The sequence below is a fragment of the Tasmannia lanceolata genome, unplaced genomic scaffold (genome assembly GCF_043159265.1).
Source record: "Tasmannia lanceolata isolate RefF3 unplaced genomic scaffold, GAP_Taslan_0.1 ptg000011l, whole genome shotgun sequence".
Lineage (NCBI taxonomy): Eukaryota > Viridiplantae > Streptophyta > Magnoliopsida > Canellales > Winteraceae > Tasmannia > Tasmannia lanceolata.
In genome coordinates this window covers 26,695,904-26,716,998 of record NW_027518688.1, presented here as the reverse complement: position 1 = coordinate 26,716,998, position 21,095 = coordinate 26,695,904, and the positions used below count along the sequence as shown (strand labels likewise).

Here is a 21,095-nt window from a genome sequence, read left to right as displayed (position 1 = left end):
AGAGGAGAGAGAAAGACACATGGGGAGTCGATTTAAGATATATTGGGGTCGATTTATCACTCCCCTACACATCTACAATGGAGCCCACTCACCTTATGGACGGCTTGGATTGGATCTCATACAACAACACTAAGTGTAGAATATTATATCTTATTATTAGGATGGCATTTTTTCAAGAAGAGGAATTCTAGACTGAAGGGAGCCCTTGCGAAAAAGAGGTGAAAGGGCTCTCCCATTGGCTGCACATCACCGTCATGCATTAAAAACTGCCGAACAGTCAAACATGATGGTGATTTGCAGCCAATGGGGGAGCCCTTTCACCATTTTTTTGCGAGGGCTCCCTTCAGTTTAGACTTCCTCATATATGAAATGACAAAAATTACCTAATGAAAATGACTAAATGCCTGTGACACTCAGTGAAATATTAAGATATGGTGCAGGAATATCATTTCTACATATACTAGCATTCTTGGCTCACATTACACGCGGCTTTAAAATAATGCACCCCACCCCATCAAAGGTCAGGCGTAAAATCGTAGGCTGCACCCCATGCGCGGTCTTAGATGGAGATCGGGGGACCTATCCTATAGAAACATGAGGTAAAAATGGTGGGCCCCACCCGATGCAGGGGTTTGAGTGGAATTGCTAGGACCCAACTTATCATATAAGGACATTTTGGTCTTTCATGAATTAAATAAAAATCTACCATGAGTAATTTGGTCACAAAAATTACAGAATGAGGGGATTTACAAAATTCTTGTGATGACTCTATTTGTAAATTGCCAAACTACAAGACTCTTTAGCTAATAATGCAAAGTAGAAGACTTCTTTTGCAAAAACCCCTGCTAGTGAGGGAATTGATATCAGCACAACCATGTTTTGATATTTTCACTAACTCATCTTGATCTTAGTATTTAAAGAGCTGTCAAAGGTTATTACAGTTCCCAAAAAGCTCTCATATGCCAAGTAAAAGAGAAAAAGACAATCTCAGTTTGTGCAAATATCAAAATATGATTATTTAGGGAAATGATATTTACGCCCCTTTTGTCACCGGGGACACTCATTTGCCAGTGTACTTTGCAATCCAAACCACTGAATTTTTCTGACATAAAGTACTTTAGGTCCCTTTTTGCCATTGATACACTGATGCTGGGTGTCCTTGGTGATGAAAAGGGGCGTAAATATCACTTCCCATTATTTAACCTAAAATCTGGATTTTAAATGATTGATCGCTTGATATCCATATTATATTTTTACTAAGATAAAGCATGGGTACTTGATTGTTTTTTTTTGACAAGTTTTGGTGTCTATTACTTTCACTGTTTTTGCCAAATTACTGCTCTCCCATTAAGCAACCAATCACCATTGAGTCAGTTGGAATTCTAGCTGCCCATTTCGGGCTAGGGGTGTCAATGGATCCAGACGGTCCAATGGATTGTCCGAATCCTAACGTTAATGAACGGGACCTGAACATATCAATAGGATCCATGGGCATATTTTGGATCATCAAATCTGGGATCCGAAAAATTTTGGATTGGGTATGGGCACGCCACATATGCCCATTGGATAGTCACGATCCGAAATGGTTTGCAAAAATACCCTCCAAATTTTGTTAATGCTAACCGTTCTATGAAGGGTATTTTCGTCAAAACCTCTCTTATCACTTAATGTATAGGATGGGAATGCGATTTCACTCATTTCAGTCATTTCATTTCATACTTTCCCAAAGGAATAGAGAGAGGGGTTTTGTTCTTTATGCATCATATTCTTTGATAATAGTTATACATTATATTTGTTTATGTAATTTTGATTAGTTTTGTTGTTTACAAGCATTATTATACACATAGATTAAACATAGACAAATTTTTAATTTAGTTGAAGAAAATGCATACAGACACACTAATAGTGGACTGCTATTCTAACTTTAAAAAAAATAAAAAATTAATTGTTTACTTAGCTTAGTGGGACATAATAGGACGCTCCGATGGACGGTCCGAATTAAAATGGATTGTGATCATGATGTGGAAAGTAGGATCCGAAGAACAATCCGACTCCGACCCGACCGATAAGGAATTTGAATGGATCGTGACTGTTTCTGTGACATAGGTGGATTTCTGACCCGAAGTGGATCCGTTGACACCCCTATTTAGGGCCTCTTTGGATTCCCCTGAAAATTATTTGCATGTAATCTTGATGTGTATGTGGTCTTATTTACAAATAATAATCATAAATATTCTTATATGTATCTTAATTAAAGGCTTCAAAAGTGGCATTAATGTTCAGTTTGCAAATAAGGACCAATTTTGGTGGCATCTAAAGAGGCGATTAGTCCACTGTTATGTGGCTATATCTTTCTTTTAGTTTTTCTCTGCCTTTGTATTATAAAGATATTTCTATTTTGTCGCAATATTATCAATGGGTATGAGATGACCTATTCCCATCTAGGCAAAGTGCGTGCCTCTTAGATATTGATTAACAGTCTTCCAATAAAGTTACTTAACCATTAAAAAGAACAAGATATTGATTAACTGTTGCTTTGTCGAAAATCAGGGTGATTGGAATGGTGCCAGTGCTCACACAAACTACAGGTGTGTTTTGGTGAAAATTTCAACCTCCCACTACTATTTATTACATATAATTCCCCTCTTAATTTGAAAATGTGGGCTCTTTTTTTTTCCAAGACAAACTATTAATTTATTGATACATTCATTTTGTTTCTATCAGCACCAAGTCTATGAGGAACGATGGTGGAATCAATGTGATTAAGAAAGCGATTGAGAAGCTAGGCCTTCGGCACAAAGAACACATTTCTGCTTATGGAGAGGGTAATGAGAGAAAATTGACTGGCCGCCATGAAACTGCTGACATCAACACATTCTCTTGGGTAAGGGATATGGTTTTTTTGTGATCTCCCAATTTACTGTTATTATTATTTTGCACTATCCCACAGCCAGATCTTTATAGAAAATAAGAAACAAAAACATTTGATTGATGTACCTTTTTGGTATAAGGTCATCAACTTCTGCAAATGGTTTTGTAGTCGTACACAATATACAGTGATTAGTTGAAATTAAACATGTTTAGGGAATGGGGCCATATGTGCCCCTCAATTAGTAAATGGGTTACCATTAAAATAATAATTAGTAAATGGGTTTTCTAGCTATTATTTATGTTGGTTTGCCACCCCATTTGCTTTGCTCCGGTTAAACCTAGAGCTGCAACTCGGGTCGGGCGGGTCGGGTTTCGGAGAACCCAACCCTACCCGAGAAATATCTCGGGTCGGGTCGGGTCGGGTTTTTTTTCGGAAAATCCGCGATTCCCAAACCCGGCCCTACCCATGATAAATCTCGGGTCGGGTTTTTTCACGTTGACGCAATTTTTTAAGGAAAATTCTTGTTTGGCAAGGCAACTCAACTCATAGAAGCAGAAATTACACTCACATTGCACTTGAATAAAACAATGATGTAATTACACTCACATTACACTTGAATCAAACAATGCTGTAATCAAACAATGCTGAATCAAACACTTGAATAAACTCAACTCATAGAAGCAGAAATTATACTCACATACAATAACAGTGGGTGCGTGGGTTTTCACTTTTAACTTTTAACTAACAATAGAAAAAAATGTACATACTGTAACTTATGTAACTCGGGTCGGGTCGGGTCGGGCCCCTTCAAACCCGGCTCGACCCGAGATTCATGCGGGCTTTTGAATGCTCAACCCGGCTTGACCCGAAACCCATGAAACCTGAACCCAACCCAGGCTATTTTCGGGTCAGGTCGATGCGGGTCGGGTAAAACCTGGCTCGAGTTGCAGCCCTAGCTAAACCCTTGCAGACCGTTAGTATCTCATTGAAAGTTTATGTCGGGCTAAAATTTATGTCTTAGTAAAGTTCTTTTTTATTATGGTATGCTAATCTACGTTATTATGCTAAAATTTATGTCTTAGTAAAGTTCTTTTTTATTATGGTATGCCAATGAACAATATACCTTTCATATTTTTATTGGAAGTGATATGTTAGCCCCTTTTCTTCCCCGGCCGCCATCTTTTTGTATTTATGACCAAGGTTTTAAATTTCGGGATTCATCGAAGCCGAAATTTCAGCTGAAATCTCAAAATTTCGGTTGGTAATTTAGGCTGAAATCCCGTAAAGGAATAAAATAATATTATTATATTAAAATTTCAACCGAAATTTGGTATGTTTCGGAAATTTCTGTTTCGGACTGTTTCGGTTTCGGTGTTGACCGAAATCCGAAATTGACGAAATTTAAAACCTTGGTTATGACTATTTTAAAAGGGATGGCCCAGCAAAAAAAAAAATATAGTGGGGTACACATTATTGGGTGATCTAAAGGGAATATTGGCCCCTCTTCATATTCGGAGTGTAAAGGTCATCCTAAGTAGATGATTATCCAACTACCAGGCCCCACTGTACTTCTTAAAAATACAATGTGGACCCTATAATGTCTCATCTAAATCATTCATTTGTTCCACCCAAGAAATCTTAATAAAATCAAAGTGAATGATTTAGAATTTTAGATCATCCAATAATGTAGGCCCTACTTTATGTTTCCGTTACACCTGCATTCACACGGTCGTCCACCTTTAAAAAATTTCCTGGCAAACCACGCCATATATGGCTGAAAGTCCTGTACAAAAATTACAAATTTTTAGACGGGAAAGTTATCCTTCTGAACATCCATGACAACACACGTCGGAGTTATCCTGGGTTCCATAACGTGGATGACACATACTTTGGAATTTGTTACCTTTCCTTGTCTTTTCTACATCAAAACATGAAAATTTCACCGAAAATATAACCAAGTTACAACAAAAAGTTTTGATTCTCATCTTCCTCTCTTGGGTTAACAGACGATTTTGGAACTGATTCTTCTTTCAGTTTGTTCTTATGTCTCTAATCAACGATCTCCTCTCCCTCCATCTCTCAGATTCAACTGAGAATGTTATTGCAGAATATATATGGTGCTAGTTTTTCTCTTTCTTTTTAAGTTCTTGCTTTTTCTTCCTTTTCATTATTTATTGATCTTTAATCTACATTTTCCTTTTTGGGTTTTTGTTTTGATATAGGATTGGTGGGTCTGGCAAGGATTTGAGAAGCAAAGCAAGGGTTAGTATTTCATATTTGTTGGGGGTTTCTTTCTGTCGAGTGTTTTAGCCATATGTTAGTGATCATTATGATCTTTCTTATTCTGGTATTCCAGAATCACTTCTACAGATTCCGGATGTGATTCCATTTTGCTCCCAAAAAAGAAAAGAAAAAGATCAGCCTAAATGCCGTAGCCCCTAATGGGTTTCCACAATCAGAGAACACCCTTTTTTTTTAACCAAACACCATTTTTTTTTATTAAGCTCCAGAATCATCACCATCGGTTCCATACTTCCATTCACCCTCAGTCTCTCTTGTAGAATCTTTCATTAGCTAGATATAACTCATTGAAATTGTGTTGGCCAACAAAAAGTTAAGAATTTATGACAGTATATGTAAAAACTAGGATCAGGGCATTGAATGTGCCATGTTCACAAACACAATAGATCTAAATAAACACTATATTCTATTTGTCTATAGAAAACAATTTAATATAACCATGCAAATAAACAAGAATACAAAAGGTGATTTAAAACTAATCTTGATCGGCCATGGAAGTGATCGGACCGAGCTGGATCTTGTACTGCCTATCTTGTTTGTATGATATCTGGTGGGGAAGGTCTCCTTTGATCAGTTACATAGCAAGAGACCAACCCCTTATTTGTACAAAAATATCTCTTAGAGTTCCACCCACAATATAACTTAACTGTAGTTGAATTGAGCTAAATTAATCATCCATTTCTCAATAAGGATGCGATGTTATAATTACTATTAATCTCATTCTTCATTTTACTGATCATTTTGGTCAATGGGTAACTCCAGTAATCTCACTCTTAATCTCATTCTTCAATGTAGACCGTCTATCTTAAATCAATGATTGCCCACATAAGAACTTAGAGAAATGCCAAAACATTGGGTGGAAATATGAGTTTTTTTTTTTTTGCCTATTTTTCTTTCATTTAAGTGCATGCTTGTCAGACATTGCCGGAGCTGGTACCTGACCCACATGCATTACCAAAGTGGAATTTTGACGGATCAAGCACCGGCCAGGCTCCGGGAGAAGATGGAGAAATTATTTTGTAGTTAAGTGTCCTCACTTTTTCTTCTTTTCTCCTTTATTTTTTTGTTTAAGGAGATGGTATTCCCACCCATTTTTTGTTATTTTCACCCCTCTCCCTTATTTACAATGGAAATATACTACTTGAAAGAGATGGGTGGCAATACCAACTCCTTTTTTATTGAATATTACTCTCTAATGTTGTTTTTATGTTTTATGGGTAGTCCTCAAGCCATATTTAGGGACCCTTTTAGGAGAGGAAAAAATATCCTGGTATTGTCTTTTACTTTTGGCTTGTCAAAATCTCTATTTATTTTCAAATATTTTGTAATTTTTTTGTGTTTTTCTGAAGGTTATGTGTGATGCATATACTCCTTCGGGGGAAGCAATTCCTACTAACAAAAGGTTTAATGCTACAAAGATATTCAGTCATCCAGATGTTGTTGCTGAAGAGCCTTGGTAAGTTAATTTCCTTTTTTTTCTTTTCTTTTTTATTTTTATTTTTTTGATTAAGTTTTTTCTAATGATGAGGGTTGTTTTGGACTAGGAAATGATATTGGGACCCCCTTGTTTTAATATTTCACCCCTCTTTTTTTTTTTTAAACAAAAATTAAGGTCTCTTTGTCTTTGGACACCCATAAAATCATCTGCAGAAAACCTTATATTATATATATTTTTTAATTTTTACAAAGTTTGAAGTACAATATAGTTATTTGCAAAATTAATATTAAGGCTTTAATGTTCAATTTACACTTACAGATAAAATTAAATTAAAACAATATTATTTGCAAAAAAGGAGGAATTTTGGTGGCATCCAGATAGGCCTTTAAACTAAGCTACATTAAGCTTCCCAACTAGCTCTCATTCAGGCAGGGGTAGAAGTTTAGAATACTGAGATGGGATACCAATTTGTAAACATGGGGTGTCAATACAAACTTCTTTTGGTCAATTCAAAGACACCAAAGCTAAGCCCAATCGACTGGTCTTGGATCAAAACCCTATTTGTGGGCCCATTATACATGTGTATCGCATGGGTGTGATGATGAGAACTGTTGATCGTGTATAGGCCACACATCTCCATTTTGATCAAAGAGTTAGGATATTGCCTGTTCAAAGCTATGGACTAATGTTGGGGCCACAAGATAAGTGGTTCTGTTCACCACACCCGATAGCTAGAATGTTGATTTGAATTCCGCATCTAATTTAATTTTTAAATGAAAATGAATTTTCCAGCGTTTGGTAACTCATTTTCCATGGACACAATTTACAAGCAAAAAGCAAATAAATTAACACGCAAGGCACACGTTGTGATGTTTTCACATGTTATACCTTAATAATAAGATGTTTAAGTCTTAATTTGTTTAATTATTTGATAATTTGAGTAAAACTGTGATTAGGTATGGCATTGAGCAAGAGTATACTATCCTTCAAAAGGATATCCGTTGGCCCATTGGTTGGCCTGTTGGTGGCTTCCCTCCCCCACAGGTGTGTGGATTTCAATCCCTTGTGTGGTTCCTCTTCTCATTCTCATAGTTATATAAATGGGACCCATGACATTATATAAAACAGGGATGTCTCATTACTCTTACAATGGAATGGCAATGCACCCACCTTTTCTGATATCTGCACTCCCTTGTTTTGATGATGATCCTCATATATTCTTCTTCTTCCTTCTTCTTCTTCTTGTTGTTGTTGTTATAATCATCATCATTATTATTGAATTTGATTGTTCTCTATATAAAATCTATAGCATTATCTAAAATGTGCATATACTTATGGTGAAGGGACCTTACTATTGTGGCGTGGGAGCAGAGAAGGCGTTTGGGCGGGACATCGCCAATGCTCACTACAAAGCATGCGTTTATGCAGGAATTAACATAAGTGGGATCAATGGAGAAGTTATGCCTGGCCAAGTAATAATCCCCATGCTTTAATTTACATGTCTATATTTTTTAAAATTATTTCCACTTTTGTTTAACTGAAAACAGCTTATAAAATGATCAGGTACTTGAAATAATGCATATGAGAAATAGAACAAAAGCTCAATTAATTGAAAAACTAAACCAAGTATTGGAAAAGCTCAATCTTAATCAAATGTTCTATTTGCTTGAATTATATTTCATTTTCATTTTCTTGATTGACTTGATAAATTGCAGATACAATCTTGAAATTGCTTAAAAGAGAGGCGAATAGATGTGACTTTTTTCTTATCATTTAAAACTTAGACAAATTTCCATTTCTTTTTTGTAAATTCTTTGTAAATTATGCTGCATGGTTTGAACAGTGGGAGTTCCAAGTCGGCCCCGTTGTCGGAATTTCCGCCGCCGATGAATTGTGGGTTGCTCGTTATATCCTTGAGGTATATGTGAAGATTTTTTCTAATAATATTAGTCTTTTTTCTAGGTGATCAGTAGGACTTCAAATTCTGTTTTATAATTTTCTTATATGGATTTCAAATTCTGTTTTATATTTCTAATATCTAATGCATACTGTTCAGAGGATTACAGAGATTGCAGGGGTTGTTCTTTCATTTGATCCAAAACCAATCGAGGTTTGCAATTACATTTGTATTTCTTCGATGGGTGTTTTTTTTTTTGATCGACTTCTTCGATGGGTTTTGATATAGATTAACTTCACAATATTTTGAAATTTATTTGATCTTTGAAGACTCTGTGAGTCAACTCGGCTCAATCTGAATTAAGACATTAAGCTCTCATTGGAAGCCATTAACTAAATCATTTCTAACAGGGTGACTGGAATGGTGCTGGAGCTCACACAAACTTCAGGTGAGGTCTGGAAAACTTTTTATTTCCACAATTTAGAGGGAAATAATATGATTATGGTTGATTTTTAGGGATACATCATAAATTAAAGGTCCCTCTAAACAAAAATTGAGTTGTATTGGTTGAAGTTAAAAAAAAAAAATTGTGAGTAAAAAAGTCAAAATTTGTAGAAATATTTTTCCTTTTCAAACTTTCCCAGACAATTCCTACAATCCAAACACAGACTAAGACAAATAATGTTAGGGTAATGATATTTTCACCCCCCGCCTCACACATGCGCTCCCCTTATAACGTGATTTGACGTCAGAAAGCGTTAAAAGTTTCCCACTTTTCACGTCAAATCACGTTATAAGGGGAGCGTGCGCATAATGCAAGGGGAGTGAAAATATCATCTACCATAATGTTATTAGGATTTTATGACTAGATTTATCCATTAATTTGTTCATCTCAGCACCAAATCCATGAGATACGACGGTGGGATCGATGTGATCAAGAACGCCATCAAGAAGCTGAGCCTGTGGCACAAGGAACATATTTCTGAGTATGGAGAGGACAATGAGAGAAGATTAACGGGTCGCCATGAAACTGCAGACATCAACACATTTTCATGGGTACGGGAAATGTTTTTTCTGGTAAAATTATAACACGTTATTAAAACTCGGGTTGAGTTTTATTATTTAAACATAATTGATAACATAATGCATTTTAATTTTGAGTCATGAATGTTATGCTTCCACTACTTTATTCTCTGTATGTTAATTTTATCACTGAGAATTTCTTCCATTTATATAGCTAAATTATTCAGTGAAATCACAGGGAGTTGGAAACCGAGGTGCTTCAATCCGTGTTAGCCGCGATACTGAAAAGGCAGGCAAAGGTGTGGGATTTTTCTTTATTTTTTCCCACTTCCTAGATCGTGTTTTTTTTTTTTTTTTTTTCAATTCATATTCTAATGTCTCTTCATTTTCCTGATGAACTACTAATAAAGAAATTGTGCAAAATCTTTGCTTGGATTAAAAAATATCTAAGGCTCCATTTCTTTCGAAAGAGAATGGATATAAAAACAAAGTTTACACCCATTTATCTGCTTAAAATTGGGCATAAAGTTTGTTTTATGCCCATTTTTCACTTATAAATGGGCATAAAGTTTATTTTACACTCAATTTTTCACCATGAAACTGCAGACATTTTATAGTCTGCTTAATGTGCAACCCAATTTCATTGTGGGTGCAATTTGTGTGAAATTTGCAATTTTTTGAAAGGGAGATGATATTTTCACCCCAGCAGTACGCATTCGCCCCCTTATAACGTGAACAGCTGGCAACTTTAACGCTTTTTGACGTCAAATCACATTGAAAGGAGGGTGAATACGTACTGCGGGGGGGGGGGATCATCGCCCTTTTTGAAAACTTAAATACAAATTGCACACAAATTTCAATTGGGATTCATAAATAGACTATTGCATACTCTTTTTTTATCAGCCATTTGGTGCCAATCAGCCATTTGGTGGTTAGGATTTTCCAAACGATGTGGTTCAAACAGTGGCTGCGATTTAATGCATGCATCATGTGGTATTGCAGGCTACTTTGAAGACAGAAGGCCTGCATCAAACATGGATCCTTATGTGGTCACCTCCATGATAGCTGAAACAACCATTCTCTGGAAGCCCACTTAAGTAGAATAGATAGGAAGATAAAGAATTATGAAACTAGATAAAGAAGCTTAAGTCATGAATTACTGCATGTTTTTTTTTTCAGTCTTTTCAAGCATTGGAATTTTGAGGTTCAAGTTGGTTTTACGAGATGGGTAAGACATCGAGTGAAACACAATTTCTTTCTTCTTTTTTTTTTTTCTTTTCTTGTCTCAGATTCAAACATGCCTGCTATCTGGACTTAGGCCTCATCGCCGATTGGCAATAACGAAAAGCTAGTGCTGATTGAACAATCCTAACTGTTAAATCCATGGTCATTTTAATTTAGCATACTTTGCATTATAACCAAGGTTTTAAGAGCCAAAGTACAAACGGACGGATGGGGGCATTCCTCTTGGTGGGTGACATACTGGCTGTACCTTGGCATAGAAGTGCGTTGGGTTTTTGTTAGGGGTGCAACTTGGGTTGGGCTCAATCGAACCCGACGTGCTCAACCAAATTTTGGCTCGGGTTGGGTTGGGAAAAGCCAACCTGATTTAAATTCGGGTTGGGTTAGGGTTGAAGCCTTGGCAACCCGACCCGAACCCGACCTCGGTCCTCTAATTTTATCATTATTTTCGCAGGATTATGTTTTTCTTTCTTGTATTTTTCTGTTTGGCCGTAGATGAACCCGATCCCAATCCGACCCAATTTGGAGGCGGGTTGGGTTTGGGTTGACCATCCTCAACCTGAGGCTCGGGTTGGTTGGGTTAGGGGTAGGGTTGAGGGAATGCTATCTCGGGTTGGGTTAGGGTTGCCCTCGACCAGACCCGAGTTGCACCCCTAGTTTTTGTCTTGTTTAATTCTCACTCAACATGGGTTTCTCCTTACCTAGTGTAACTAGGATTGTTAAGGAGCACAATACCTAGTTGGACTAGGAGAGAAAAAGGAGTCATTGTATGGGCCTCCTAGTTAGACTAGTCTATCGGCCTCCTAGTTAAACTAGAACAACAGGGAAATTCTATGAGGGAAACACAGAAAAATGCATTTAAAATTTTGTCATTTACAAAATACAGTGGGAGTAAAGTTTGAAAGTTTGCAAAAAAAAAAAAAAGTGTTTAATATGTTTAAAACGAGTTTTCCTCTGAAAAAAAAATAAAAAAATGGAGGCTTTTTAGCTGTAAAAGTTTTAAACGGCAAACCAATAAAACGGCCTTTTTGCGACTGTGGTCAAGTGATGTTTTCTTGTTGGAACTTGGAAGCCTCCCCTAGGGTGGCTTGCCAAAGGAAGAGCTAGTGAAGAAGATACCAAGCCATAATAAGAGAAGAGAAGAGAGGATCATCAAGATCAAAATGGGGGAATGTCCTGTATCACCTCCTTAATCATTCAGCTTCCATTTTCTCAACATTAACTACCTTATGTATCTCCAATTTTAACCATACCAATCATTTTTTTATTGAGAAATGGGAACACATAAAGTCACCTTTGTTTGTGGGATCATTTTCCCTCGAAGGGTTACGAGAAGAATTATAGAATGGATTGTTAACCATGCCTAGATCTCGGATAAATGGAAATTTTATTGACCTTAGTCAATATCCTTTTTGAAAAATGAATTGTAGCCAATATCTTATTACGAATAATTCTGACTATCAAAGGCAAAAGGTAATTTTTGGGTTCTACAACAGGGGGCATGTATGTTGTGAGATGATGATTATTGATCTTTGACAACAATCATGATGTAATGACTACAAAAATCAACAATATAGCTTTCCTCAGCTGAACCCTAAATAAGGCCTTGATTGAGGATTGATGGATCAAGGGTCTAGATCATCCGATCAAGGTGATTCAACCCCATTTGGCCAGCCTTATGATATGTTGTTCCGATCAGGTAAACGAGGATGAAGTGAGGCCTGATATTCTGATAAGTGTCTTTCTGGAAGGAGCATAAAGTTACTTTCTTTTTAGGATTTTCATGTTCTAAGTTTCTATAAATCGATGGCAACTGTTTAACCACTAACTTTCAATATCCCATATTATATCGATGTTTGGCAATCATGAAATTTTTTCCATGGAATATAGTTTATCAAATAGTCTCTCCTCGCACTCTTCCGACTCCTCACTCCCCACATTGGGTAAGCTATTTTTTTTGACTGGTAATGAATAATATATAGAGAGAAACAAAGTACAAGACCGGCCAAGGAGGTCACCACAAATGGAAAAACAGACAGAACAAGAAAGAAAACCCCATAGATTAGACTATAGAACTTGGGTAAGCTAATATTCCGTGGGGAAAAAAATCATGGTTGCCAAACATGGCCAAGAAGAAAAGAGTTTTCAAGATTTTGTATGATAATCATATGTGAAGCAATAAATTATCATGGAATACCAATGAAGAGATTCGTTGAAACCCAAGAGTATAATCTAAACCGATAGATATTGTTCCAATCTATTTAATGAAATCCAAGAGTACAATCTACACTGCCAAGTTTTGTTCCAAGCTATCCATAAAGGAAATAGAACAGACAAAGGAATGTGAAGATTTGGCAATTCATGTATCTGATTGATCATCAAAGAATACCTTTTCCTCACTCTTCCATTGCTTCTCCTTCAACCGCTTCAACTTTCTTCTTTAGTGGAATGATCTTTGTTGACAGTACTTCTGTAACCAGTTCACAACTAGAATCAGACATTTTTTTTCATGCATTGAGAATTTGAGATAAATAAAGAACAAAATATATGGACCCTTCACTGTTTTTATGTCTTTTCCAGGGAAGAGATAAATGGGAAGAATATCACCAAAGCCAAACTAAACCCAAGCTGAATAGCTACCAGATAACTGGACAAATCACATAATTTCCTTGCTCATTCGACATGCAAACAAGTAATGCTGATTAAAAAAAAGCCAGAAAATAGACACTGTCTCTTAGGCAGGAACGATGCCAACATCAGAAAGACACAAGGCCTCAGGCACAGTAACTCCAAAAGAACATTTAAGGATGAGGGTTTGAGATACTTACATATGATAACACTGTAAAATATATTATATAGTTTAAAATCATATATATCAAAGGTACCCCAGAAACGGCAGGAATGCAAGATATAGCTTTCAAAATTAATGTTGAAGCATCATGGAAAGGATTCATTACCAATTTAAAAAATTTGGGCATCATCACACATACACACATACATACATATACATGTGACTATCAAATAAATAATACAGGAGCTATATTGAAGCTATGTGATTAGCGAATAATTAGTAATGGAAACTAATGAAGAAATGAATTAAGGGGCTCTTTGGGCACCCCCTAAAGTTGGGCTTATTTGCATATAATATTATATATGCAAATAATGGTTATAACACTTCTGTATCGATATAAGTTAGTGGCTTCGAGAGTGACATTAATGTCCTATTTACAGATAAGAGTAACTAAAAATAATCTTATTTTGCAAACAATGATCGATTTGGAGTGTCCAAAGAGGCCCTAAGGTTGTATCCTTATAGCAGTGCCAATGACTGTTCAACATGCACACTCAGAATCTTCAGAAAAAGTAAAACTAACTTTCCTTTTTACATTAGACAAATGACTATATTATGCTTTCACTACCACAACCATAGCGTGGGAGTTAATGTAACCGAATTCCAAGTTGTAAGATGCTACTCACCAGTTTGACCCTTCATAAAAGAATAGCCTTTTGAGCTAACATAGGTGCGAGGATTTGGCAATTGGTGATTCCTCAGGTACTCTTTGTGACCCTGTATCCACAAGAGTTGACAAAAAGTTGGATCAAAACAAATGCCAGTATATATTTGAGGTGATGTCGTCAAACAGTCAACTACAAACCTTGGTTATTACACAGACATCAACATTGCTACCACTTCCCAAGTCATTGAAAATACCAGAGCATATCGCCTCGCATACAAGTTTTACACCTTCCTCTCTCTGGAAAAAAAAAATTCAACTTAGAATGCCTATTCTAGTAGTAGAATTGGAAACAGAAGTCTTCTTTTCTCTCCAAGTCAACATAAGAAATGGCAACTTTGCTACTTTATTTGATGGAAGAATAGGGAGCTATGCATCATTCATAACTTGCACTATATAATGAAAACCAAGTGGTTATGTAAAAGTCATAGATAATACTATATGGAGAAACAGGGTAGTTATGTATCATGGACAGGGAACTTTCAACCATCTTTCAAACTATAGATAAGATGATGCAGAAAAGAACAAACAGAAACAAGAAAAGATCAATCACTAGAAAGTAAGAAAAATGACGCCATTCATGGGAAATGAACAAATCCAAATTTAAGCTATGATGTGAAGACACTCGCTGCACAAAGCTTAGACACGTGTCAACACATATTGACACAGACACAGCTGTGGACACATGTCGACATTGGTTTAGACATGTCCGGTAGTAATTGTGCAGTAAAAGCAAGATTTATTATTTCTAAGAGTATTTTGACTCTCTGTTGAAGTGGGCAAAATATATCATTATAAAAAATAATACTTAAATAAGTATTTGGACTTCACTTGCCCTTATGATTATTTTACTTTGCTTTAGCAATTAGCCTTTAGGGTCTTGTGCTGCATGGGAATCTTTTTTTTAACCATGTTCCTAAAGCTGATGCTTGAGGGGAAACCTTGCTGCTGCTTGGAGGGGACCAGTACGGGGTGTTGGGAGACCTGTACGAGTTTGCGGCTTGAAGCTCTTTGAAACTCGGATAATACTGGTTCTTGAAGAATCTGAGCATCATATTATAAAAGCTAAAATCCCAACCATCATCCATTACGCTCATCCTAAGAAACCTACCATAATAAAGAAAACTCCAACCTCTTATACATAAGAATAATATTTTGGTCCCTTGTCTTGTAACACGAAAAATATTAGATGGGGCCCCATTATGTGTTGAGGAAAACCCCCTCTTACAAATATATAAAAACACCCAAGACAACTAATATTAAGCCAAATATTATCCCTTGCGTGCCGTAACATTTAGTCACGCAAGTTAAATGGAACTTTAAAATCAATCAATAAAGACGCACTAAAATTAAAAAAAATGCCCTTATAACCCCTAAAATTTTAAAATATAACATAAATAAAAAAATGATGAACTTCCCACCTACTTTAAACGAAACAGAGGTCCATCTCTGAGCCCCTTTCTTTTCATCTTCTCCACTCGTAAGTTTTTCACCATAACTTCTAGTTCTAGGATATGGTCTACATCAAGTTAGAATACATTGGTGGCAAATTTGAGTAAGTAAATATTAGATATGTCCGTATAATCCCAACCTCTTTAAGAGTTGAATCAAGCCTTTGCACCATAATATCATGCAGGAACCATGTTGAGGGGACACTCATTGAAATTATAAAGTCATGAATGGAATTTCAGCCATTAAAGGATTTTACAATTCTAAGACAATATTGTAGTTGGGCGTTACAAAAGCATAAGCCACACATATCTGAATAAAACAAAACAACAAGTTTAAAAATGACAATCCTACACCCCCACGAGCCTTATTTTGCTTACTAATATGCATTCTAGCCTATGATCTGTAGACACAGATTCGTGTGTGGAGTGTTGACTCAAATACATGGTATCCGACACAGCAACTACTAAAAATCCAAAATGGACACAACCGTATGCTTACATACATATAAAATTACTGATTACTGAGCAAAAATTGTAGCAAGATAAATGTGATAGTCATGTCATAAACTAATAAATCTTTGAACTAAGGAACTGTAAGTTTAAAATAAATATGAAAAAAATCAAATAACAGTGCATTCATCTTTGTAATCTAGTACCATTCACACTCCAATATGCAATGAGAAAGATAGATCAAAAGGATACAATGAAAATAATATTCGAAGAAGAGTTTGTTTAGGGGTTTGGGAGAGGGAGGGGAGAAGGATGACAACAAATACTAGTTTAAGAATAGTTAATAATAAAAGAGGAGGTAAACACAATATTCAGTAATAAAATAGTTTTTCACACTTAATACGGTACACAAATCTGTTACACACCCACATTAAGTATAATACTGGTAGCAATATGTTTACAATTGCAAAAATGTGTCGACACACATGACCTGCTGACACATGTGTCAGTGCCGACATGTGTCTCAATAGTAATTTTTCCAAGTGTCCGTGAAATAATAGATTATAGCATATTGCCACTTACTCTTCAGTAAGGTCATTGGATTTCTTTGTCATGGACTGAATGGTAGTAAAAAAAAACATAGACGTCAGAGCAAAATTTAACAACAGCAGGCTTACTTACAGTCATGCCTTCACGGTATTTTGACTCAAACATGGACATTGCAGCAAGAGAACCCGAGCCCATAGTAGCAAATGGAAGAGTGTCAGTTGAACCGTGAGGATAGATCTGTACGATATAACTATCCAATCAGACACATTGATGCATGTTACAGAATACAAATAGGATAAAAATTGAACTCTGCAAATGGCAATTAGTAGTATCATACTCACTGTGTGCAAATGAGGCCCAGTAACGTCAACACCACCAAGCACCAAAGCAGCACTGACATAACCTTGGTAGCTATCCATAGATTTAGAATTAGTCAGGATTCAAAACTATCATAAACTGTATCATAAAGAGTTCTAGAATAGCATTCGGCATTATAAAGAATAATATATATGATATATAAAAAGGGAATATTTACCTGAAAAGGTGAGACTTCAAGAGGGTAAGAGCAGTAACAACCCTTGATTCTCGACCCGTCGCATAACGGTGAAGCTGTAGCTGGGAGCTGACCATGTCTAGAGAAACAAAAAGAAATCAAATTGCAAACTAAAACAAATTTGAAGAATGCATTTGATTAAAGCACGAAAATTTGGTTCGAGTTCTAACAATGATGCATCTGTAGTATATAAATATAAATACAACCAAGCTGGCACCAAACATGTATCCATCAAGTGTCAAAAACTACCCGTTACAGCCTCTGTATCGGCAGCCGTCCCTGCTCCACAACAATAAATGTTTGGTGCCATATAATGAATTTTCTCACAGTTCTTATCACAAACAATAGGTCCTTCAGTGGCTCTTGTATCTGCCCCAAGAATAACACCATCCTGAGGATAATAAATTATCGAATCAGAAGAAGTTTCTACCAAACAATGACTTTATTAAAAATATCACCCATAGCTAAAATCTAATTTTAAGTAATCAGAAGAAACAGTTCCGAGTATCTTGATTCAAGACGATACTTAGATGATTCATTCTACAAGCCATAGCTTGACCAAGCGTTACAAAGAAACATAAAACATGAATACACATAAACCATTGTTTAATTCCAGTAAAATTTAGCGAAAGGAGCAGACTATATATATAAATGTACATACCATTAGAAAAAAAGAAGAAGAAATAAATGTACCTGAAAAACTAAACCAACAATCGTGGTTCCAGTCTTTCTGAAAGAAGGAGGCTGAACACCTTTTTTTAGAATCATTTCATTTCTTCTACACAAATCAAAATTGAACCCACCCTTGGGGGGAATATCAATTGCTTCTTTACCCATGTCAAGAAGTTAAACCTATGAAAAGAAAGCAAAAGAATTACATGAATTTAATAACCCAATCTTGAAAATTCACAAATGAATTCAAACTTCATATACTAATAAAATGCAAGCAACATGCCCACATTAAGGACCTGTTTGAATTCCAAGAATTGTTTGGAAAAGTTAGGAAAAGAAAAATATTTCTAAAAATTCCCACTTTTTTTACTCAAGAGGGACCTTCAATTTGTGATAAAATTCCTCTAAATTAAGCACAAACATATCATTCCCTCCTAAATTTTTGGAAAGAAAAAAATTTCAATCAGAAATGTTTTTTCTAGCCATCCAAACGGGGCATAAGGGTGCGTTTGGATGGAAACTCTAATTGCCATTTGAGTGCAATTTGGATCTCGCTCTTTTCATATATAGGATTTGTGTGTACACCAAACGCAACTTAAAGCTGTTATTAATCACATAAATTCAAGAATAGAAGAACCTCTTTGAGAAATTTTATCGAACAATTGATGTGTGGCTCAAAAGGGACTGGAAATGGCGCGGATCGAGAGACAGGGTTTCGATTTTCAAACAAAATAAAAATAAAGAGGCAATTGATTTTCTTCTTATATAATGCAGAAATGAGAGGATTGAGAGTAAAATAAGAGCTTACCTTCATATGTAGCAGAAGAGGTTCTTTCCTTCACAGGGTTTTTTGTGTGGGTTCTACCGAGGAGGGTTTAAAACGGGAACAAAAGAAAGAAAAGAGCTTTAACAAAAGGGGGTGGTCGTAGCCAAAAAAGGGTGGTCTCCGGTGCATGAAGAATTATGCGTTAGAGGAGTAATAACGCAATCCTAACCTTCACTAATATGGAGAAATGATATGATGAAGGGCCTTATGTACACCTACTCATCGTCTCATCCTTGCTACCATTTGTGATAACTCAAGGGTAATCACCATATCTTGGAATGGCAAAGGTACTTTGGGACTCCGTCCACATGAGGAACTCTTTAGTACGTGGATAGGTATTTAGATTTTCCTCTAGCAAAGGATTTTCATGGTTAATGTTCCTTTTGTCTTGCACTCTAGTGCTTTTGGAAACATTAGAATTACTAACATTTCCAAAAGCATTGGCCCATGGGAGATTTACTTCGTGTATTATGTGTCCCACAATGCCAAAAAAGATGTTGGGTGTGATAAAAAGAAAAGGTGTTGGCGCCCTGGCTGCACGACTCTTCAGCCCGACTTTCCTTCGGTCGGGGTATGTGCGTGTGTGAGCGCGCACGAGCGCGAGTGTGGGCGTGCCAGCCTCTCACCGAGGCAAGGGAGTGAAATACAGACAGGAGGGGATTGGTCAGAATTCCAGAGACCTCTCCGTCCCCTCGGCCAGGCGATTGAGAAGAAGAAAGGAACAACACTTCTTCCTTGGGTTCCTTCTGCCTCCTCACAGATGGAGAAGGACTTTCAACGTGCGGGGAATACGGCGCTAAACTCAACCCACTTGGGAGGAACAGAGGCGAGAAGCACACGTGCAAGACAAGAAAAAGGGATGCGAGGGCTTAAGGGGGAAAGGCCTACACACGGTGCGTGAAAAGCCCCTCAGGGTCGACAGACCATCCGACTCAAACCGGGTGACAAAGCAGAAAACAAAAACACAGACCCAGCCAGCGACAATGCGAGGCATATAAACGAACTAAAGAGAAAGACTCACCGGTGCGATGAATCTATTGCTTTCTTAATCCGAGTTACAGCTACAGCTATGACAAAGTACTGGAAAGATAAAAGATAAACGAGAAGCTAATACATGATTTTTGGATTTTGTTCTGGGACCTCCTCCTTGGAGACGAATGCCTCCTTATATAGGAGCCACCTCATGAATAATGACAAAATTTGTTGGAAAGTGAGCCCATGTGTCTGCTCTGTCATGCAACAGGCATTCCGCGCCTTCTGCGATGGACCCTAGCAAATCCCATTACTTTATACGGCTTGGGTAGCACGATTTTTTAGTGAAATTTATATTCAAAGGTCTTAGAGATTCGGCATAAAATTCAATGAAAATGGCATCTATCTTTTCCTTATAATTTCACTTCTAACGAAAAGAAATTCACAATTGGACTCTCTCTCTCTCTCTCTCTCTCTCTCTCTCTCTCTCTCTCTCTCTCTCTCTCTCCGAGAGAGAAATTTAATAACAAGAAATAAAAGTAAAAAATTAAAAATACACGTAGCATTTAAAATATATATATATATATATATATATATATATATATATATATGAAGAGGAAAAGGATTGTGAGCTTGAGCGTTGGAACCTTATGGTGAGCTTGAGCTCTCAAACCAATGAGGCCCACATTGTTAGGATGATCCAAAGCATTCACTAGAAAGGGCCTTACATAGATAGGGTGTGTACAAAAAATCAGCTCCATAGGATCATCCTAACCCATCCATTTGTGGAGGTAAAAATGGACAGACCACAAATCTGCCCATTTTTGCCCTCTACTTTTGGAGGGGTTAGGATGATGCAATGGAGCTGATTTTTGGTACACACCCTATCTATGACAGTGCCTTGCAAATGAATGGTTTGGATCCTCATTGAAATTGTGGGACCCATGTGATTGGTGCGCTTGAGCGCACCATTTCCTATTAGAGCTTGAGCGCACGAACATATTCCTCATATATGAAATAAAAATTTTAATATAAAAAAACAAATAATTGACAAAAATTTCTTGAGGTATGCTAAACTCAAGGCCACTATTGTAAAAATCAACTTAAAGGGCGCCCCTATTGGCTCCATGTCACCAAATTGCGTTTAATAATTTTTGGCTATAAATGCACTTTGGCGACATGCAGCGAATGGGGCCGCCTTTCAGTTGATTTTTGCAAGGGCACCCCTGAGTTTAGCATTCCTCTTTCTTTATTTACACTCATCTAGCGAGAAATAATTTTTCATCATTTACATTAGTCATTCTACCCTAATTTTTTGTTTTGTTCTTTATTTT

At 36.7% G+C, this 21,095-nt stretch overlaps 2 protein-coding genes across 2 annotated transcripts; one reads left to right on the top strand and one right to left on the bottom strand.

Annotated features, from left to right (window-relative positions):
• Positions 1 to 4,815: 4,815 nt before the first annotated feature.
• Positions 4,816 to 10,741, top strand: LOC143886839 (glutamine synthetase nodule isozyme-like). The gene is made up of 13 exons (XM_077390985.1): positions 4,816 to 4,989; positions 5,095 to 5,134; positions 6,092 to 6,195; positions 6,395 to 6,443; positions 6,523 to 6,629; positions 7,568 to 7,655; positions 7,955 to 8,083; positions 8,455 to 8,529; positions 8,668 to 8,721; positions 8,919 to 8,956; positions 9,405 to 9,564; positions 9,770 to 9,830; positions 10,534 to 10,741. The coding sequence occupies exons 1-13, from the start codon at positions 4,916 to 4,918 to the stop codon at positions 10,626 to 10,628; spliced, it is 1,074 nt and encodes a 357-aa protein (XP_077247100.1). The 5' UTR covers positions 4,816 to 4,915; the 3' UTR covers positions 10,629 to 10,741.
• Positions 10,742 to 13,001: 2,260 nt separating this feature from the next.
• On the bottom strand, positions 13,002 to 18,979 carry LOC143886838 (proteasome subunit beta type-7-B-like). Its single transcript, XM_077390984.1, has 9 exons — positions 18,772 to 18,979; positions 17,985 to 18,143; positions 17,541 to 17,682; positions 17,274 to 17,370; positions 17,080 to 17,149; positions 16,871 to 16,975; positions 14,430 to 14,528; positions 14,251 to 14,341; positions 13,002 to 13,243 (listed from the first exon to the last, which is right to left on the bottom strand). The coding sequence occupies exons 2-9, from the start codon at positions 18,126 to 18,128 to the stop codon at positions 13,170 to 13,172; spliced, it is 822 nt and encodes a 273-aa protein (XP_077247099.1). The 5' UTR covers positions 18,129 to 18,143; positions 18,772 to 18,979; the 3' UTR covers positions 13,002 to 13,169.
• Positions 18,980 to 21,095: the final 2,116 nt, after the last annotated feature.